At 50.1% G+C, this 21,139-nt stretch overlaps 2 protein-coding genes across 2 annotated transcripts in view; both read right to left on the reverse strand.

Moving 5' to 3' along the window:
* The window catches only part of DDX23 (DEAD-box helicase 23), a 22,226-nt gene extending 19,077 nt beyond the window's left edge, over positions 1-3,149 (reverse strand). The window contains exon 1 of the mRNA XM_037744655.1: positions 3,058-3,149. The gene's annotated coding sequence lies outside the window, so the exon portion shown is untranslated. The remainder of the gene's footprint in view (positions 1-3,057) is intronic.
* A 4,438-nt stretch (positions 3,150-7,587) lies between these two features.
* Positions 7,588-15,906, reverse strand: RND1 (Rho family GTPase 1). The gene is made up of 5 exons (XM_017545713.2): positions 15,682-15,906; positions 14,843-14,930; positions 12,086-12,195; positions 11,084-11,218; positions 7,588-8,672 (listed from the first exon to the last, which is right to left on the reverse strand). The coding sequence occupies exons 1-5, from the start codon at positions 15,799-15,801 to the stop codon at positions 8,427-8,429; spliced, it is 699 nt and encodes a 232-aa protein (XP_017401202.1). The 5' UTR covers positions 15,802-15,906; the 3' UTR covers positions 7,588-8,426.
* Between the last annotated feature and the right edge of the window lie 5,233 nt (positions 15,907-21,139).

Raw genomic sequence — 21,139 nt, forward strand, 5'->3', positions numbered from 1 at the left:
AAAGAAAACTATATTTGTGTGGCCAGGCCTGGTGGCTCATGCCTGCAGTACCAGCACCTTGTGAGGCTGAGGAGGGAGGATCACTTGAGCCCAGGAGTTCAACTCGAGAGCAGCCAGGATAATATAGCAAGACTTCCTGTCTATTCTGAACAATAAAATTTTACATTTATAAACAGTTAAAAATCAGCCAGAGGCCAGGGGCGCAGTGGCTCATGCCTGTAATCCCAGCACTCTGGGAGGCCGAGGTGAGTGGATCTCTTGAGGTCAGGAGTTCAAGACCAGCCTGGCCAACATGGTGAAACCTCGTCTCTACTAAAAATACAAAAATTAGCTGGGCATGGTGGCACCTGCCTGTAATCCTAGCTACTCAGGAGGCTGAGGCAGGAGAATCACTTGAACCTCAAAGGCAGAGGTTGTAGTGAGCCAAGATCTCACCACTGCACTCCAGCCTAGGCAACAGAGCGAGACTCTGTCTCAAAAACAAAAACAAAAATTAGCCGGGCATGGTGTTGGGCGCCTGTAATCCCAGCTACTTGGAAGGCTGAGGCAGAACTGCTTGAACCCGGGAGGCTGGGGTTGCAGTGAGCTGAGATTATGCCACTGCACTCCAGCTCGGGTGACAGAGCAAGACTCCTTCCATCTCAAACAAAATCAGCCAGGTGTGGTGGTTCACGTTTATAATCCTAGTACTTTGGGAGGCTGAGGGTGGGTGGAATGCTTGAGCTCAAAAGTGCTCAAGAGCTCATAGGCAGAGGCCTGGGAGGAAAGTATCATCCAGGGACATAGCTTGTGCCCCCAGGAGCCAATACTACCTATGGGGCCCACGACCCCTTCGCTCCTGCCCAGGGAGGATCACCTGAGCCTGGGCTGAGCTAGAAAGACCACTTAAGCCTAGGAAGTAATGATGCAGGGGGAAATACTGATTCAAGATGAGTTCAGTGAGCTGGGCAGGAGTCAGATCATGAAAATGTGTTACAGGCCAGAGTAGAGCAACTTGGATTTTAACTGCAATGGGGATCTTAGAAGAGCTTTAAACAGGAAGCAATCTAATACTTCAGTGACTTGCAAGAAAATAGACAGTAGAGAGGCAGAGTGAATACACAACCATTGAGAGTGCTATTACAGTAGTCTAGGCAAGGCATGGCAGTGGCTTGTTCTAGGAAGGTGGCAATGGAGATGGAAAGAATTAGGCAGCATCAGAGCATATTCTGGAGGACTTACTGATGAAGGGAGAAAAGGAAAGAGGAGACACAAAGGTAGTTCCTAAATTTATAGTTTCCAGCAACCTGACAGTTTGTGGTGCCATAGCAAACCAACTGGAGAAGACTAGGGAAGGAACAGATTTAAGTGAAAATCAAAAGTTTCATTTTGGCCAGGTTGAGTGTGAGATGTCAGTAAGACAACCAAGTGGAGATTCCTGGAAGGCAAATAGAAATGCAAATCTAGAACTCAGGAGAGAGGGTCTGTAGACAAAAGCTTGAGTCACCAATACACAGATAGCTTTTAAAGCCATGGAACACTTAATAATAGGCAGCATTAGTGAAAGAAAAAAAAATAGCAGAGAGGAAGATCCAGGATTGAGCTCTGGAACACTTTAACAGGAGTTAGGCACAGGATGAACAAGAGAAAAAAACTGTAAAGAACCAGCAGCCATTGAGAAAACAGAAAGAAGAGTACAGCAACAAAGAAGCCAAAAACATGTTTCAAGGAGGGAGGGGTCAACTGTGTCAAGTACCACCGAAGTGGAGAGGGACTAAGGGACAGGGAAGCAACCACTGAATTTGGAAAAATGGAGATTATTGGTGATCTTGACAAGAGCTGTTTCAGTGGCATTAAGGGAATGGAAGCCTGAGTGGAATGAGTTTGGAAGAGAATGAAAAAGGAGAAGACAGTAAATACAGGCAACTTTTATTACAGGTTCTATTATCACAAGGATCAAATAACCAAGCTGACTCTGGCCATGCTTCCCAGCAGCCTTCCTCTCAAACTTCCAGATCTTCTGGGTCCTCAGTTCTTGCAGGGCAGGGGCACATTCTTTATTTTCATTCTATGAAGTATTTATCAAGCATCTACTGTATGCAAGGCACAGTGCTAGGCGCTATGTGAGTTACAAAAGGAAATTCTGTTCACAGGAAGTTTTTAGAACAAGTGGTATGAGGCCCGGCGCAGTGACTCAGGCCTCTAATCCAACACTCTGGGAGGCCGAGGCAGGTGGACTGCCTGAGCTGCAGAGTTTGAGGGCAGCCTGGAGAACACGGTGAAACCACGTCTCTACTAAAAATACAAAAAATTAGCTGGGCGTGGCAGCGTGCGCCTGTAATCCCAGCTACTTGGGAGACTGAGACAAGAGAATCGCATGAACCCGGGAGGTGGAGGCTGCAGTGAGCCAAGATCCCGCCATTGCACTCCAGCCTGGGCGACAGAACGAGACTCCGTCTTAGAAAAAAAACAAAAAACAAAAAAAAAACAGGCACGCACAAGGACAATAGGGAGTATGAGACACACACATACCAAGAATAGTACCAAAGCTCAGCTGTAGTATTACGGGTGTTCAAAGGCGTTTCCTTTCACTTGTAAAAGGTGAGGTGGAAGGCTTGGTAGAGGAAGTGACTTATGAGCCTTTAAGTAGAATTTGAAGATATGTAATTAAGGACGCGGAAAAGAAGTCATTCCCGGCAAAAGAAATAATAAGCGCGGCGCAGAGGCGGGAAAGCATGGACTGATTTTGAGAAAAGTCAGAGTTCCAGTTTGGCTGCAGCAAAGGCTACTTGAAGCATGAAAGAATAAGGTCAGACTGGGGGTATTACAGGCGCTGTGCCCATGGGCAGAGTTGTGGGAGGAAAATATCGTGCAGGGACGTGGCCTGTGTCCGCAGCAGCCAACACTACCCCTGGGGCCCGGGCCCCTTCGCTCCTGCTAGCGCGAGCTTCCCGGGTTCATGCTCCTTCCCTGAGGCGTTCTTTCCCGCCTCGTCCCAGAGGCAGGGGCCACGGCCGTGCCCCGACTCTCGCCCTCTCTGTAAGCCCGTGGGAACCGCCTCCTCTGCCCGGGACTCACCACCCTGAGTCTGAACCGCCCAACGCGGCCTCAACGTCGCGGAACCGTCGCCATCTTTCCCGTTTCCTGGTCGCGGAGATGCAACCCCCACCGACCGCGCGGCAAGCTGGGAAAACGAGTTCCTGGAGCTGTGCGGCGCAGGCCGACATTGAGGCCTGGGAACTACCAATCCCAGAATGCACAACGCGAGCGCCAGCCGCAGGCTGTGGGGTAGGCAGGGCAGAGAGGTTCGCCACAGCTTAGTGTCCGGGAAGGAAGAGTTTCTCGTGAATAGGCTTCCGGCATTAGGTTCTCCCGCCGAACAGCCTTCTTGAAATCTGCTGGCCTTCCTAGAAACTACAGTAGATGACTATCACTGCCCGTGGCTTACGGTGGAGGAATTTAAGGGCTTCCTGAGATACCTATGGCACGTAATTCTAGCCAACTGCAGTAACAAGAATAAATACCATTCGTGGAAAGGCGATTTTAATAACAATTCTATGAGAATGAGACAATCGTTAGCCCCATTTTACAGTTGGAAAAACTAAGATTAGGTTACAGGAGTAGGTTCACATGAGGGTGATGCAATTCTCCATTGTGCGGAACTATCCGAGGCTTAGGAGGATGTTTTAGCAACCTTGGCTCCTGCAGCCGGGTGAATACCATAACAACCCGCAGTTATTGTTATAGCTCCAAGTGAGCCCACACAATGAACACTAAGGTCTTCCCGGAAGGATGGTATCTCCTGGGCTTTAGCACCTGTTTTCTCAACATTCCAGATGGAACAGTGGTTTCCTCAATTTCTGGCCCTTTGGAGTCTGACCAGTTGTTGAGCTATCTTGGTATTTTTGCTTTTTTCTTCCGCCGGATTCCCCTACTTCAGTCCTCCACTGAGTTTGTTGTTGTTGTTGTTTCAACCTCAAATCGTTAAGTTCACTTTGTATTTCTCTTTGATCTTACGGGTTCATAACTCTTTCCCTCAAAACGAAACATTGCAATTGAGGAAATGATTTAGATAACCAGAAGTATCTTGGGCCTCCCTTCCCATTTTGCCAGCAGCAGGTTTGTTGCTTCAGTCCCATGTGGCTGTAGGTCTAGCTTTTCTCTCTGAATATGCCTTAAGCGCTCAAGCAGAGCTTCAGGATACACCCGAATAATCCTAAAGCCCTGAGCATCACGCACAATGACCCAAAGTAAACCTCGGAGACACACACTTCTCTTGGAACTTTGCAGCCCTTCACTTACCAGCTTCTGCTCCAGAAAAAAACCGAAGGGAAAGAAGGGAGCGCTGAAATCTGTTAGGTGTAATTCACCACGAGGACACGAGAGGGCGCTCGACTCACAGATTCACAAATTCAACTAAGAATCAGATCAGCTATGGTAGGCCAGAATCTTCAAAAGCTGCAGCCACTTTTTATTGAGAATCTTCTAAGTGTCCAGCTCTGAGCTGGACACTTAACCTACCTTACTTGTTTTGCTTAGTTCTCATAACCGTATGAGATGACTGCGATCTCCATTTTACCGGTGAGGAGATTGTGACCCAGAAAGAGTACGCCTTCAAAGACCACATAGTTAAAAGAACCGGCCAAGTGAGGTGGCTCACGGTGTATCTCAGCACTTTGGGAGGCCACGGCAGAAGGACTGCTTGAGCGCAGGAGGTCGAGGCTGCAGTGAGCCCTGATCGTGCCATTGCACTACAGCCTGGGTAACAGAGCAAAACCCTGCCTGGAAAAAAAAAAGAAAGAAAGAAAAGAGAAAAGAAGAGAATGGTTTTCTTTCTTTTCTGAAGTTCAGGTTCATTTAACTTCAGAGTCCATCGCCTTTCCCTAGTTTCAGGCTGCCATCTTAACTCTCTTTAAAGATGAGTAAATTGAGCCCCCAGAAGGTGATAAAGCTTGTCCTAGTTCATAGTAGCAGAGTTCCCCTAGTACTTGTTCACACCTCTCATGACACCTGTAAGACATTGAGCTTCAAGGATACTTATTTTCCTTGCCCCACAAGTTCTCTCACAAACGTGCATCTTTGTTTTCTTATTTGTTTTTATATATTTTTTTATTTTTCAGATAAGGTTTCACTTTGTTGCACAGGCTGGAGTCCAGTGGCAAAAACAGCTCGCTACAGCCCTGACCTCATGGGCTTAAGCGAAACTTCTGCCTCAGCCTCCCATGTAGCTGGGACCACAGGTGCACCCCATCATGCCTGGTTAATCTTTTTTTTGTTTGTTTTTTGTTTTTTGAGACAGAATCTCGCCCTGTCGCCTAGGCTGGAGTGCAGTGGCATGATCTTGGATCTCTGCAGCCTCCGCCTCCCGGGTTCAAGCAATTCTCCTGTCTCAGCCTCCCAAGTAACTGGGACTACAGATGTCTGCCACCATGCCCAGTTAATTTTTGTATTTTTAGTAGAGATAGGGTTTCACCTTGTTGGTAAGGTTGGTCTCAAACTCTTGACCTCAGGTGATCCACCCACCTTGGCCTCCCAAAGTGCTGGGATTACAGGTGTGAGCCACCTCACATGGCCTAATCTTTTCATTTTCTGTAGAGACAAGGTCTTGCAATGTTGTCCAGTCTGGTCAAACTCCTGGCCTCAAGCAGTCTGTCTGCCTCTGCCTCCCAAAGTGCTGGAACTACAGGCATCAGCCATTGCACCCAAACCTTCATCTCTGGAGATGGAGTAGTAATCCATTTAGTACTGTGATCTTGTGCAAATTATACGCCATCTCTGGTTTTCTCTTTCCTCATTTACAAAACAGGGATAATAATACCACTTCCCTCACAGGACAGGATAGCCAAGCAGGTTAGAGTGCATGACGTGAAGCCAGATTGCCTGGCTTTGTATCCATGTTCAACCACTTTCTAGCTGTGTGACCTTTTGCACATTACCTAATCTCTCTGAACCTTGGTCTTCTTGTCTGTAAAATGAAATAGATAGTGGCTGGGCATGGTGGCTCACTCCCATAGGTCAGGAGTTCCAGACCAGCCTGACCAACATGGAGAAACCCCATCTCTACTTAAAAAGAAAAAAAAAAAGAAAAAAGAAAAAATTAGCCAGGCATAGTGGTGCATTCCTATAGTCCCAGCTCCTGGCTGGGACAGGAGAATCGCTTGAACCCTGGAGGCAGAGGTTGTGGTGAGCCAAGATCACGCTATTGCACTCCAGTCTAGGCAACAAGAGCAAAACTCCGTCTCAAAAAAACAAACAAAGTAGATAGTACCTCAAAGGCTCATAGGGTTATCACAGGAATAAATAACATATAAAGAACTCACAAGTGGGGCTGGGCACTGTGGCTTATGCCTGTAATCCCAGCACTTTGGGAGGCCGAGGCAGGAGAATCACTTGAGCCCAAAAGGAGACCAGCCTGGGCAACATGGCGAAACCCCATCTCTACAAAAAATAGACTCCTAGTGTAGCGCTCCTGTAGTCCTAGCTACCCAGGAGGCTGAGGTAGGAGGATAAGTTGAACCAGGAGGTTGAGGTTGCAGTGAGCAGTGGTTATGTCACTGTACTTCAGTGTGGGCGACAGAGTGAGACCCTGTCTCAAAAAAAAACCTCGTTTAAGTGCCCCTGACCTATAGTAAACATTTAACAAATGTTAGCTCTTATCATTGATGAGGCTAAATATGATAATATAAAGCCCTAGACACAGCACAGTGCTGCACACTCATTAAGTTCTCAATACATGCTAACTTTATTTCTAGTGCTAGCACTACACCATGGCACTTGGAAAGCAAGAGCTGTAAGTCACTGAGAAAGGAAGGTAAGAGTTAATGTCCCTGAGCTGCCAGCAGTAGGCATCGGAATTGGAAGGTCATGAAGGCAAAGGTCTGTCACCTCTCCTTGAACTCAAGAGATCAGAACCCAGGAACCTCCCCCAGCTTTGGCTTAGTCTGTCCACCTTCAACGTGGGGTGGGATCCCCTACTGATGATTTCACCTAATCTTTTTTCTCTCCTCTAGACTCTCCAGGGCAGTGGTTCTCAACCAGGAGTAATTTTTCCACAGGGGTCATTTGGCAACATCTGGAGACATTTTTGGTTGTGACAGCTGGGGAGTAGGGTGCTGTCATCTAGCATCCAGCAGATGTCAGGGACATTGCTAAACATCTTAGTCTGCATAGAACAGTGCCTCACAACAAATCATTATCCAGTCCAAAATGTCAATAGTTCCAGGGTTGAGAACCCCACTCCCCTGCTCTAGGGCTAAGGAGCTCTTCCTTGGTTTAGTAGGTCTTGGGTGGGGCTGCAGCAGGGGATGGGGGAAAAGAGAAGTTCTTTCTTGGAGGAGCTGGGGAATGGTGGAGGCAGCCTGTTTGCAGCCCACAGAAAGGGCCCCAGGACAGCTCTTCTCTCATTATCATCAGCCAAAGGGCCCAGCAGGGTGGCTCCCGCCTGTAATCCCAGCTATTAAGGAGGCAGAGGTGGGAGGATAGCTTGAGCCCAGGAGTTCAAGATCTGCCTGAGTAACATAGCGAGACCCCGTTCTCCACAAAAAGGAAAAAAGACGAAAACAAGTATAACAACCAAAGAAAACAGAAACAAAAATGGAGCCAAATTCTTATTATATTTTTCATTAATAAATAGGTTTCCTTCATTAAACACAGAACATATAACAGATTGAAACACTCCCCCCTCCCCCCAATTCCAAAGACAAGAGTCTATAAAACAAATGCCAGCCGTACTGCCCCAAGGGCAGAAAGTCTGGTGACCCCCACCCAGCCCTGCCCCTGCAGCACCACCACCCCCCACACTCTGCAAGAGAAGGGGGTCTGGGGCTTCTCCCTTGGACCCTGGGGACTTAGGTGAGAAGCATGTGAATGTATGATATCACCTCTCCACGAGGCATGGGCTATGCAAAGATGAGGTTTCCTTCTCATTGGCTCTGACCAGCTCCTGCACTTCCGATTGCAGTTATGAAGCACCTGGGCTAAGCCCCCAAGGGAACTGCCGCTCGGCTTCCCCACTCTGTTCCTCTGCTCCTCCTTAGAGGGGAAGGGAAGGGCTCAGGGACCCCTCCCATCCCCTGGCCTGCATGGAAATGCTGTGTGGAAGAGGCATGATGCTGAAGGTGAGGCTGCTGTAGGCCCCCAAGCCCATGAGGCCAGCATGCCCCCCGTCCCCCACAGCTTTCCTTCCTCTGGAGTGGCGGGGGGCACTGGGGTAGTTGCCCTGTCCACAACCTAGTGCCTGGCTTGGGGTATGATGGTTCTCTCTCTGTCAGGTCCTCACGCCGGGCCTGGCTCCTTCCTTGCCCCATTCCTGTCTCCTTCCAAGCCCTCACCATGGCCATCTGAAAAACTCATGTCCAGTGTCCTCAATTGTCTCATCCTCCCTCTCCCCGTGCCTCTGCACCCCAAGGGAGGAAGTAGGGGGTTATCTCCCCCCTCCAATTTCCACTTCACATAATGGAACAGCTTTTGGCCTTTTCCTTCTTGAAGGTAGAAGACATGAGTTCAGAGCGACTGGGGAGGTGCAGCAGTCGTTTGGAGAGGCTTCGGACAGGGCTCTTCGGGGGCAGAGGGCTAGGCTTGCTCAGACACACCACGGATGCTGTCCGAAAGATGCTGTGGATGCTCTTTTCTGATGTGAAAGCCGAGCCTTCCAGGTAGATTTCCGCACCCAGCTGCTTGGCTATTGCACAACCCTGCAGGAGGAGGTAAGGGCATTAACGCGGTGGCCAAAATGGCTCTGTGACGCTGCCTCTATGTGTCACTCCCCAGGGCCACTCCAGAGGTGACCCAGCTCCCAGTCTCCAACCACCACCCTCTACCGATTATTCAATTATTATTTTGGGGGGCCATACACCCTGTCTGATGATGCCTCTTTTTCTTAAGACGATGCCTGACTGCACATTATAAATCACCTGGAATATTCTTAAAACTATATCGATGCCAAACTTAGTGAATCAGAATTTCTGGGGATAGCTGGAGCAGTGGCTAGTGCTGCTGATCCCAGCTACTCAGGAGGCTGTGGGGGGAGGCTCACTTGAGGAGGCCAGGAGTTCAAGACCAGCCTAAGTGGCCAGGCATGGTGGCTCACGCCTGTAATCCCAGCATTTTGGGAGGCTGAGGCAGGCAGATCACGAGATCAGGAGATCAAGACCATCCTGGCCAACATGGTGAAACCCAGTCTCTACTAAAAATAGAACCTGGGAGGTGGAGGTTGGGGTGAGCTAAGATTGCACCATTGCACTCCAGCCTGGACAACAAAGGTGAAACTCTGTCTAAAAAAAAAAAAAAATTAGCTGGGCATGGTGGCACATGCCTGTAATCCCAGCTATTCGGGAGGCTAAGGCAGGAGAATCCCTTGAACCAGGGAGTCGGAGGTTGCAGTTAGCCGAGATAGCGCCATTGCACTCCAGCCTGGTGACAGAGTAAGACTCTGTCTCAAAAAAAGAAAAAAAAAAAAAATTTAGGCTGTGCTTGGTGGCTCACGCCTGTAACTCCAACACTTTTGAAGGCAGAGGTGGGTGGATCACCTGAGATCAGGAATTTGAGACCAGCCTGGGAAACATGGCGAAAGAAACCACATCTCTACTAAAAATACAAAAATTAGCCAGGTACGGTGGCTCACACCTGTAGTCCCAGCTACTGGGGAGGCTGAGGCAGGACAATCACTTGAACCCGGGAGGCAGAGGTTGCAGTAAGCCGAGATCATGCCGCTGTACTTCAGCCTGAGCAACAAAGCAAGATTTCATCTCAAAAATAAAAATAATAGAAATTTTTTTGTTAATGTTTTTCTCAATAAAGACAGGTTTCACCATGTTGGTCAGGCTGGTCTTGAACTCCTGACCTCAGGTGATCTGCCGACCTTGGCGTCCAAAGTGCTTGGATTACAGGTGTCAGCCACCACGCCTGGTCAGAAATTTTTTTTAAATGTTAAAAAATTCACAGGAAAGGAAGTAGAGAGCTATAAAAATTTAATTTAAAAAAAAAATTGCTGGAAGTGGGCACACAATTGTAGTCTCAAATAGTAGGGAGGATCGCTTCAGCCTAGGAGTTCTACACTGCAGTGAGCTAGGATCACACCACTGCACTTCATTCTGGGTGACAGAGTAAGACCCTGTCTCGGGCTGGTCACCTCAGGTGATCCGCCTGCCTCAGCCTCCCAGAGTGCTGGGATTACAGGCATAAGCCATTATGCCTGGGCTTTTTTTTTTTTTCTTGAGACAGAGTCTTATTCTGTTGTCTAGGCTGGAGTGCAGTGGTGCAGTCTTTTCTAACTGCAACCTCCATCTCTCAGGTTCAAGCAATTCTCCTGCCTCAGCCTCCTGAGTAGCTGGGATTACAGGTACATGCTACCACAACAAGCTAATTTTGGTATTTTTCGCAGAGATGGGGTTTTTCCATATTGGCCAGGCTAGTTCTGAATTCCTGAGCTCAAGTGATCCTCCAGTGCTAGGATTATAGGCGTAAGCCACCACGCCTGGTGCCCCCACCTATTTTTTTGAGATAGGCTCTCACTCTGTCACTAGGGCTGGAGCACAGTGGCACAATCACAGCTCATTGCAGCCTCAACCTCTTGTGCTCAAGTGATCCTCCCACCTCAGCCTCCTGAGTAGCTAGGACTGCAGGCACTCACCACCGCACCCGACTTTTTTTTTTTTTGGTAGAGACAGTCTTGCTTTGTTGCCCAGGTTTATCTCAAACTCCTAGGCTCAAGCAATCCTCCTGCCTCAGCCTCCTAACGTTCTGGAATTACAGGCATGAGCCACCTTGCACCTGGCCTCTTGTGTGTGTGTGTGTGTGTGTGTGTGTGTGTGTGTGTGTGTGTGTGTGTGTGAAACTCTAATGAACACCTCTAATGATTCTAATGCAGGTGGTCAGAATATAATCTTAGAAAGGTGGGCACACACAGGAATAACTCACCTGCTAACTGACAGCACACATCTGGGTAAGCAGGTACCTACCACCTCCCTCCAGGTGACTCCTTTGCTAATTATAACACCAGTTCTCTCTTGCCGTAGCGGAAGAGTTTGAGCCAGGGTCATATTTTGAGCTATCTGCCTGTGGCCTTCCCCACTTCTCCCCACAACACGCGCTTGCGCGCACACACCTGCTCATAGGAGATGGGCGCCTGCTTCTGGTGGGACAGCTCCATCAGAGTACTCAGGTCTGTTCGCAGGTCTGTCTTGCAGCCAACGAGCAAAACACGGGTGCTGGGACAATAATCTAGGATTTCTGTCCTCCACTGAGGGGTCAAACAGGAAGAAGGGAAGGAGAAGGAAGAAGGGAGGAGAGTTAGTGGCAGACGGATGCCAGGAGAAGCCTGGCTGGCAACGTCACACACATCACCTCTCTTATCACCGGCCCAGTCCTCCCTCTGAGTCACAGCATCGCCACTGCACTAATTACATCATCTTCCTGCCCATAAGGCCTTTGGGGCCCCCAGAGTGCTGAGGAGCCTGTTCCCCCAGTCTATGGCCCAGTCACCCCAGAGAGAGCACAGGGGCAATTCTCCCACTCTGCCAAGCATACAGGGCATGGATCTGCCCCCTCACCCCAAAGGGTCTCACAAGTCCAGAATGCCGGGGGAAGCCAACCAACTAGTCTCTTCCCAAGGGAAGAATGTGACCCCAGCATCTTCTATACCATACTGGGTACACAGGGTTTCCTGGGACTCCTCAGCATTGGCGGATCTGCCTAGACCCAGGCATTTCATACCAGCAGCTCAGCCCAGACCTGGCTGGCTTGTCCAGTCTCAGTGGGACTGGGATCAGGGTCTATAGAAGCTGCCTTCAAAAGGTCCCATCCCTGACCCTCAAGTTGTATCACCTAAAGGCTCTCTGACTCTCGATCCTCTGCTTCCTGAGTCTTCAACACCACTCTCCCTGTGGGGCCTCTGGCAAGGCAACATGGGATAACAAAAAGGGCAGGAGGTAGTAGGGTGAGGAGTTCCAGTCCCAGAGCTGTAGCTAATGGTGTGGCCTCAGGCAAATCTCTTCCTTCCCTGGCCTCCATTTCTTGCTGTTATATACGAGGGGATTCATGACAAGGTCCCCACGATTCCTTCTTGATTCTCATGCTAAGTCAGAGTGGAGAGGTGATCTAGTGTTACCTTCTTGAGTGCGCTGTCCACTGTCTCTGGCCGGCTGATGTCAAAACATAGTAATACTGCGTCCGAGTCACTGTAGCAGAGTGGACGGACATTGTCGTAGTAGGGAGATCCTGGTGTAGGCCAGAAAGAGCTGATGGTGAGCCACAGTGTTTCACCTCCCCAGTAGGCCTAAGCCCTAGCGCCCTGGGAATACCATCCTCCATCCCAGAGGATCCACCTGTCTCCCAGGGGAATGTGCTGCGGCTGGAAGCTTGGGACCGCCTGCCAGAAGGTCATGCAAGAATATCATCCCCCTTAGTACAGAAAAAGGGAAAGAAGGCAAAATAAAGTGGGTGGAGTATAAATTGGCCCTGTCTGGGTCTCCTGCAGCAGGCTTAATTGGAGATGGAGTAGTTTTCTGAGTCACGGAAGATGCTTCCAGCCCTGTGGAGAGACCATGCTTATCTCAGGGCCCCTCTCCTCCAGAGCCTGCCTGCTGCCCCGCTTCACTCCCTTCTGCTCCAGGGTCTCCCCAGTGAGGAGACAAACCTGCCTGTTACATAACCTGGCTGCTGCTTTGCCATGGGGTAAGAACTTTAGGAGGCTGGCAGGGGAGGGAGCGCATCAAGGGTTCAGTGCCCACTTCTCCACCCACCCAGATCGGCTTACACTGAAAAGAGCCAAAGGAAAGCTGTATCCCCTGACCACCCTCCCCCCACCCCCCGCCAAGATCTCAGGAAGGCAGCCTCTAAGACAGCAGCACCAATAGCTGGGGATTTAGAGGCTAGAGCAAGAGTCCTTCATTGGGAGGGGAATAGGCAATGCAGACCCAGGTGGTCCCATATGGGAGAATGCTAGGGGCTGAGCCTACCCCTCCACCCTGGGGAAGGAGCGGTAGCGGATTTGGAACCCAGACAATCCGTGCTCAGAATAGCAAGCAGCCCCTCTCCCTGCACCGCAATCGCCATGGAAACGGTGGGGGGGGGGCGTTGGTCATTAAAAAAAAAGGGAATACAGGGGAGTTGGGATAGCTGCCTGCTCCTTTAGCAAGACTCCCCCATCCCTTTCTGAGGTGGGGTCTTACCACTGCAGCATGGAGAAGCGGAAGCACTGCAGCACTGGGGAAGGGGGAGGGGAGGAGGCCTCCATTTTGGCTCCAAGCAATCCCCCTCCCCTAAGACTAGCAAGTGAATAATGGGAACAGGAGCAACCCTGACCCCAACATCGGGACGTCCTATCCCACACACCTACGCCACTTCCTCCTTCCTTATGGGAACTAATCTGAAACAGAGAGTTTGAGAATAACTGACAGCCTTTATCCTTTTGGAAACTGGGGGGTGGGGGTGTGACACAGGGAACAGAGACAACACTTGCTGATTTTCTGTGATCTAGTTTGGGATTTGAGGGCTGCATTCTGACTGTGGAAGGAGGGAGGAGGTGGGGGGAGGGGGCTTGGGCAGTGGTAGTGAAAAGAGATGAGCTGCAGTGAGATTCTGGGAAGACTGGAAGGCGGGAGGGTACAGCAGATGAAAAACCAAAAAACTACACATCATGCAGTCAAGCTGCATTCTAGTTGGATCTAGCCAACATAGCACAACCCAGGAGAATCAGAACCCTGCGTCCCAAGCCCTGGAACTGCAACAGGGAAAAGCACACCAGGTTGGGGAATTTTGTTTAGGGGGTAAAGGCTCATTATCTGTCTTACCATCCCCAAGCCCCAATCTTTTCAGACCTCAGAATTGGAGCATGGGAACAGCTCTTGGAGGAGCAGGACAGCGTATTTATTATATGTAACGGGAAACACCTAGGGATTTATAGCCCCTCTTTAAACTCAGCCTGAAGATGCATTTCTGGGGAGGGGTGGATTTTATTTTCTTTCCCCTATTCCCAGCTTTTACTCCTTCATTATAACTCTGAGCCAGTCTATTGAAAAAGGTCTGGGGTAGAGAAATAATGGGAAGGGGTCAGAATCAAGGCAAAGGATAGCCTAGCACAAGGGCTTGGGGCTGAAAGGCTTGGAAAACATTTGTTTCTAGATTCTAGAGACACAGAGCATCTTCTACCTCACCCCAGTAGAGGGAAAACAGTCAGAGCCAACCTCCCCTCTGCCCTGCCGGCCACTCTTCACAACTGATTGTGCCCCTATATTAAGCCATCTTCCCCATCCTCCAAAACATCGATGATGCATTGCTTCATCCCCGAGCTGCAGCGCTGTGGTAAGCGGGGCTGAGCTGCGGCAGGAGGACAGCAGTGGCCCAGGATGGAATGCAGGAGACAAAACTGAGTCTAAGCAGTCTTTCCCCAAAGCAGGCTTGTCTCCCCATCCCAACCACACTATCTCCAGCAGCACTCCCTCTTCTTGCCTCTTATTTGGCTTTGCTCTGGGGACGTAAAGGGTGTATGTGTGTGTGTGAGTGTGCATGTGTGTGTGTGTGCGTGCACGCTTGCCTGCTGGGTGGCAGAGAATGGAAATGGAGAAGCCCTGTTTTACTGCCCCCCCCCCAGGAATATTCATGGGTCCCTTCACCTCACCATCCCAGCCCTCTGAAGGGCAGAACTAGACCCAGGGAAGAGAGTGGCTCCTAGGGTTCACCCACTCTGCACCCCTGGATGATCCAACAGAGTTGACCAACTGTCACCCCTCCCCACAACTAAGGAATCTTCAGATCCCCCTCTTTCACTTCTCCCCACCAAAGGGGAAAACAATTTCTAAAATACAGCAGCTACACAGCAGACCAGTGGAGGTTGGAAAGGGGCATTTGGAGCCACAATTCTTACCTGAGGTATCCCAGAGACTAAGCTCCACCCTCTGTTCCTCTGTCTCCAAACAGGCTGTGTAATTTTCGAACACGGTGGGCACATAGGTCTGTGAAGAGAGAGGGGAAACGTTCACCCCGAGGCACCCCTACCCTCAGATCCTCTGGTTAGTGATGGCTACACACACACTCAGAGAGACAGTCTCAGGAGACAAGGAGCCAGAGGAGGGGATGCCTGGAGCGGAGCAGGAGGGAAGGGACTGTGGAGGCACAGGCACTTTGCTGTGACAGTGAGAAATGTGAATGACGCCTCCCCCCATATCCTAGACGATCAGGGGACATACACACACAGATTCTTCCCATCCCCAGATTTGTGCTTTCCAATTTGAGAGAGCCACAAGCCAATCCTAGCTCATCTTCTCCTCTCAAGCTCCTCCGGACAGGTAAACAGAGGGGCTGCAGAAGAGCCCAGCTGGAGGCAGGCATAGAGCCTTTGGGGCGCAGGTGAGCAGACGGGCAGGGATTACGTCAAGAAGAAACCCCAGACTCTCAAATGCCTCCAGTGCCTTCTCCTGAGAGCAGACTCCAGGGACGCAGGAAGGTGGAGGGGATCTGATGGGGCCTCTGGGTGAAGAGGTGAGGAGGAGCCAGCGGGGCGGCAGAAGTGGGACAGGTCTCAGGGGAAGCTAAGGCAGCGCAGTCCTCCAGCCAGAAAGCAACTGAGAATGGGAAAGGCTCAGAAAGCGGCTGAGGATGGGCTGGGGGCTGGGGGAGCCACGTCTCCTGGGCCGGTGGAAATCTACCCCAGGGCGGGCAGGGGGACAGGCAGGGAGAAAAGCCGGGGGCGGGCGGGCAGCTCACCTCCGGATAGCAATCCTTCGCTAACACTTGTAACATCGCGGTCTTCCCACACTGCACGTCCCCGACCAGAACGAGTTTACATCTGGCCACGACTGGCTGGGGGGCTCGTCTCTCCTTCATGGTTGCAGCGTCCGCGGGACTTGAACTCCGATTCAGAGGCCAGGTGCGTCTGGGCACACCAACACCGCCGGATTCCCTGTCTCCCTCCAACTGAAGAGGAGGCGAGCACAGCCGCCTTATATTTCTCTGGCCGAGCCAATCACAGGAGGAGGCGGACTCTGTTACGCCCAATCCCTGAGGTGGGATCCCCTCCAGCAGCCAATGGATCTGAGGATCTGAGTCAGCGCCCTCTTCCTCCCTTTCCTTTCTCTTAAAGCTGCACCGTTGCTTCCCACTGAAGGGGGATTCCCACGTTGTTTTGCATTTGTATTAGGAAGGGGAAAGGGTACTGGAAGCCACATAAAATAATCTGGAGTGTCCACCAATTCGTGTCGTAAAACAAACTAGCTATGGAAGCAGGAAGTGAGGACAGGCTGGAGTTTCAGGGACTGTCCCAGGTGGGTTACAAGAGCAGGACCTGCTTAGACTATAGACAGGTGTGTGTGTGTGTTGGCGGATTGGGGTTGGGGGAGGTGGCCCAGAGCTTCTCTGACTTTTTTTCTTTTTTTTTCCTTACATCTTTTAAGTAGAGACAAGAGTCTCACCATGTTGCCCAGGATGGTCGGTCTTGAACTTCTGAGCTCAAGCAATCTGCTTGTCTCAGCCTCCCAAAGTGCTAGGATTACAGGCATGAGCCACAGCACCTGGCCTGATGTCTGGCTTTTTTGCTTTTTCTAATTTCCATCCAAACCAGTTCCTACTTCCCCTCCCAATATCAGCTCCTGCTGTACTCCTTTTATTTTTATTTTATTTTTTGAGACAGAGTTTTGCTCTTGTTGCACAGGCCGGAGCGCAATGTTGTGATCTTGGCCCACCACAACCTCCTCCTCCCCGGTTCAAGTGATTATCCTGCCTCAGCCTCCCAAGTAGCTGGGATTATAGGCATGCGCCATCACACTGGCTAATTTTTGGATTTTTAGTAAAGACAGGGTTTCTCCATGTAGGTCAGGCTGGTCCCGAACTTCTGACCTCAAATGATATGCCTGCCTCAGCCTCCCAAAGCGTTGGGATTACAGGCATGAGTGACCACGCCTAGCCTGTACCCCTTTTAAAGACTTCTTTTCTTTTTTTCTTTTCTTTTTTTTTTTTTTCCGAGACGGATTTTCGCTCTTGTTACCCAGGCTGGAGTGCAATGGCATGATCTCGGCTCACTGCAACCTCGGCCTCCTGGGTTCAGGCAATTCTCCTGCCTCAACCTCCTGAGTAGCTGGGATTACAGGCGTGCGCCACCATGCCCAGCTAATGTTTTGTATTTTTAGTAGAGACGGGGTTTCACCATGTTGACCAGGATGGTCTCGATCTCTTGACCTCGTGATCCACCTGCCTCGGCCTCCCAAAGTGCTGGGATTACAGGTTTGAGCCACCGCGCCCGGCCTTAAAGACTTCTTTTCTTCAAGCATCACCTTCACCACCAGAGAGAGAGAGCTTTCTAGAGTCATCCAGGAAAAAAACACACAGCACCTGACCCAGAGATGAGTAGAGAGAAATGAGGGACTCTGGCAAGTGGGGGTGGGAGAGAGGAAGAAGACAAAGCAAACACAGTCGCTGTCTGTTTGGCCAGACAGCCTCACACCCATGCCTGGCAGGAGCTGCTTAGGGGTGTTTGTTCTGTGGTCTGGGCTCAGCTTCCTGGATGAATCAGGCACAGGTCCAGTTCCATGTTAACGCCCACTGAAACTGATGAACTAATGTGTGTCAGCTGGTTAAAGCCCAGACTGGACCTAGGATTTTGATTTTGGGATTAGAAGCTCTCAGACAATCTAAGGTTGAGATGAGCTACATAACTTCTTAACAGACCTGACCTGTGGGACCCCTGTATTTTGAGGAGCTTCTCTACTAGACAGAACTATGGGCTGCCCACAGCTTAAATAAACCACTGATTGTCCAGGAATCAAAACTATCCAAATAAGAACTCCTGGGGATTCGTGATTGAAGGAAGACCAACCTTGGGCAAAATTGAGAGTAATCCCTTTCCCTTGTCAAGCGCAGCGTCTCTGGGGCATACCCTGGGTCTTGCTTCATCTGAGCTTTACTTTTTTTTTTCTGATACAGAATCTTGCTCTGTCACCCAAGCTGGAGTGTAGTGGCATGACTCACTGCAACCTCTGCCTCCCAGGTTCAAGTTATTCTCCTGCCTCAGCCTCCTGAATATCCGGGATTACAGGTGCCTGCGATCACATTTGGCTAATTTTTGTATTTTTAGTAGAGATGGGGTTTCGCCATGTTGGCCAGGCTTGTCTCACCCTCCTGACCTCAAGCAATCCACCCGCCTAGGCCTCCCAAAGTGCTGGGATTACAGGCATGAGCCACCACGCCCCAGCCTGGGTTTTACTCTTAGTTCATAGTCCTTGCTGCCCCACCCAGGGGTAGTTTCCCTGTGACAAAGGATGCTTGAAAGCCTTCCACAGACCTAAAGGGACAGATCGCTAAGAGTGAGATTTCCAGTGCCCACTATAGGCAGTTAGGAGAGTAGATGTTATTTTGGGAATATAGCCTAGCCAGTGTTCCTCCAGTCAAACCACGTGGCTCTGGGGCCAAGACCTACAACTGCTCGCCACCCAAGTTCTAAGCTCCATTCACTTCCAGGGATGGGGAATGGCCTGAGGGAAACTTCAGGGTGGAAAGGGCATCCTTATCCAGGTGTTGCCCTTAGCTGCCTGCCTTCCTCTCCCAGGCTTTCTGAAGGTTTCTGCCCTCTACCTCCCCCAGGCCTCATCCTCCGTCCTCAGATAATGTTCTGTCGATAGAATTCGTCCTCTTCTTGCCCTTTTCCAGCAGCCTGACCGCCTCTCTGAGCTGTCTATAAGCGGGTTTGGGAGAGTTCCAGGAACGGCTGTTAAGATCATGGACTGCCTCAATCTGGAATCCTTTCCCTCAGCCTGACCTTCTCCTTCTGTATCCTCCTGTCCCCTACCTTCAGTCTCATCTAGACTTAGTTCTGGAAGCATCAACAGAATTTTCATACATCCTCTTAACCCTTAACTGGGTTCCCTCCAATCACAGCCCCAAAAGTGTTAGCCTTCTCGACATGTTCTCTACCAACCTCCCCCTACACACACCATCCATCCGCCACTCCAAATAAACATTCAGAAAAAGTAAAAACTGTTCCTGATGTGGGGCGCAGTGGCTCACACCTATAATCCTAGCACTTTGGGAGGCCCAGGTGGGCGGATCACGAGGTCAGGAGATCAAGACCATCCTGGCCATGGTGAAATCTCGTCTCTACTAAAATACAAAAATTAGCCGGGTGTGGTGGCGCACACCTGTAGTCCCAGCTACTCAGGAGGCTGAGGCAGGGGAATCGCCTGAATCCGGGAGACCGAGGTTGCAGTGAGCCGAGATGGCGCCACTGCACTCTAGCGTGGTGAAAGAGCAAGACTCTGTCTCAAAAACAAACAAACAAAAGCTGTTCCTGCTAAGCAAACAGCTTCTTCTGGTTTCTAAAAACATTGCCATACCTGAGCTCCTCCAAGACAGAAGTTCTGAGAGCTGGTGCCAACACTGATTCTTCCCTAAGTGGCTGCATTTCAGGGTCAAGTAGCAGAAAACCTGAGCAATATTACAGAGCAGCCTCCACCATGGCTGAGGCTCAAGATGTGTCTCCAAAGATATTTTGTGGGTCATATGTTTGTGGGTTTTCATGGAAAGGGTGTTATGTGTGTGTGAACGTATGTGTTAGATCAGGAGGCAGGGAGGTAACAGGAAAAGGATGGAACCAACATTCAGTAGGTATAGACCTTGGACCTTGCTTTGTATTTAACAAGCTGTGTGTCTTTGGGTAAGTTACTTCTCTCTCTGGGCACCTATTTGCTTAAATGCAACGTGAGGAATTTAACTAGAGAAGTTTTTGTTTGCTTGTCTTTTGAGACGGAGTCTTGCTCTGTCACCCCGGTTGGAGTGCAGTGGCCTGATCTCGGCTCACTGCAACCTCTGCCTCCCAGTTCAAGCAATTCTCTTGCCTCAGCCTCCCAAGTAGCTGGAATTACAGACATGTGTCACCATGCCTGGCTAATTTTTTTGTATTTTTAGTAGAGACAGAGTTTCACCATATTGGCCAGGCTGGTCTCAAACTCCTTACCTTGTGATCCTCCCACTTCAGCCTCCCAAAGTGCTGGGATTACAGGCATGAGTCACCATGCCTGGTAGAAGGAGTTTTTAGATGTTACTATTATTTTTTTTGAGATACAGCTTTGCTCTTGTTGCCCAGGCTGGAGTGCAATGGCGCGATTTGGGCTCACCACAACCTCCGCCTCCTGGGTTCAAGCAATTCTCCTGCCTCAGCCCCCCGAGTAGCTGGGATTACAGTTATGCATCACCATGACTGGCTAATTTTGTATTTTTAGTAAAGACAGAGTTTCTCCATGTTGGTCAGGCTGGTCTGGAATTCCTGACCTTGTGATCCACCCTCCTCGGCCTCCCAAAGTGCTGGGATTACAGGCGTGAGCCACCAAGACAAGCCTAAACCTCTTTTAAATAACTTTATTTAAAACTCCATAGCCAAGACCGGGTGTGGTGGCTCACGCCTATAATCCCAGGATTTGGGGAGGCTAAGGTGAGAGGATCACTTGAGCCCAGGAGTTTAAGACCAGCTTGGGAAATAGAGTGAGATCCCCCATCTCTACAAGAAAAATTTAAAAATCCAATAGAAGTCTGGCATGTTAAGATGGCTCTTCCTGGCCAGACACAGTGGCTCACACCTGTAATCCCTGCACTTTGGGAGGCTGATGTGAGTGGATCACTTGAGGTCAGGAGTTTGAGACCAGCCTGGCCAACATGGTGAAATACCATCTCTACTAAAAAAAAACTAACCAGGTTGGTGGCGGGTGCCTGTAATCCCAGCTACTCAGGATGCTGAGGCAGAAGAATTGCTTGAACCTGGGAGGCGAAAGTTACGGTGAGCCGAGATTGCTGCACTGCACTCCAGCCTGGGCAACAAAAGCGAAACACCATCTCAAAAAAAAAAAAAGAAAAGAAGGGCCAGGCGAGGTGGCTCACACCTGTAATCCCAGCACTTTGGGAGGCCGAGGTGGGTAAATAACGAGGTCAGGAGTTCAAGACCAGACTGGCCAAAATTGTGAAACACTGTCTCTACTAAAAAATACAAAAATTAGGGCCGGGCGCGGTGGCTCAAGCCTGTAATCCCAGCACTTTGGGAGGCCGAGGCGGGTGGATCACGAGGTCAAGAGATCGAGACCGTCCTGGTCAACATGGTGAAACCCCGTCTCTACTAAAACTATAAAAAATTAGCTGGGCATGGTGGTGCGTGCCTGTAATCCCAGCTACTCAGGAGGCTGAGGCA

This window comes from Cebus imitator, unplaced genomic scaffold (genome assembly GCF_001604975.1).
Source record: "Cebus imitator isolate Cc_AM_T3 unplaced genomic scaffold, Cebus_imitator-1.0 Scaffold181, whole genome shotgun sequence".
Classification (NCBI taxonomy): Eukaryota; Metazoa; Chordata; class Mammalia; order Primates; family Cebidae; genus Cebus; species Cebus imitator.

Coding starts and splice junctions, on each gene's coding strand:
- RND1 (XM_017545713.2), bottom strand. CDS start 15,801: ATGAAGGAGAGACGAGCCCCCCAGCCAGTCGTGGCCAGATGTAAACTC. Junction 14,931..15,681: donor CGAAGGATTGCTATCCGGAG/GTGAGCTGCCCG, acceptor CTCTCTTCACAG/ACCTATGTGCCCACCGTGTT. Junction 12,196..14,842: donor TAGTCTCTGGGATACCTCAG/GTAAGAATTGTG, acceptor GGCCTACACCAG/GATCTCCCTACTACGACAAT.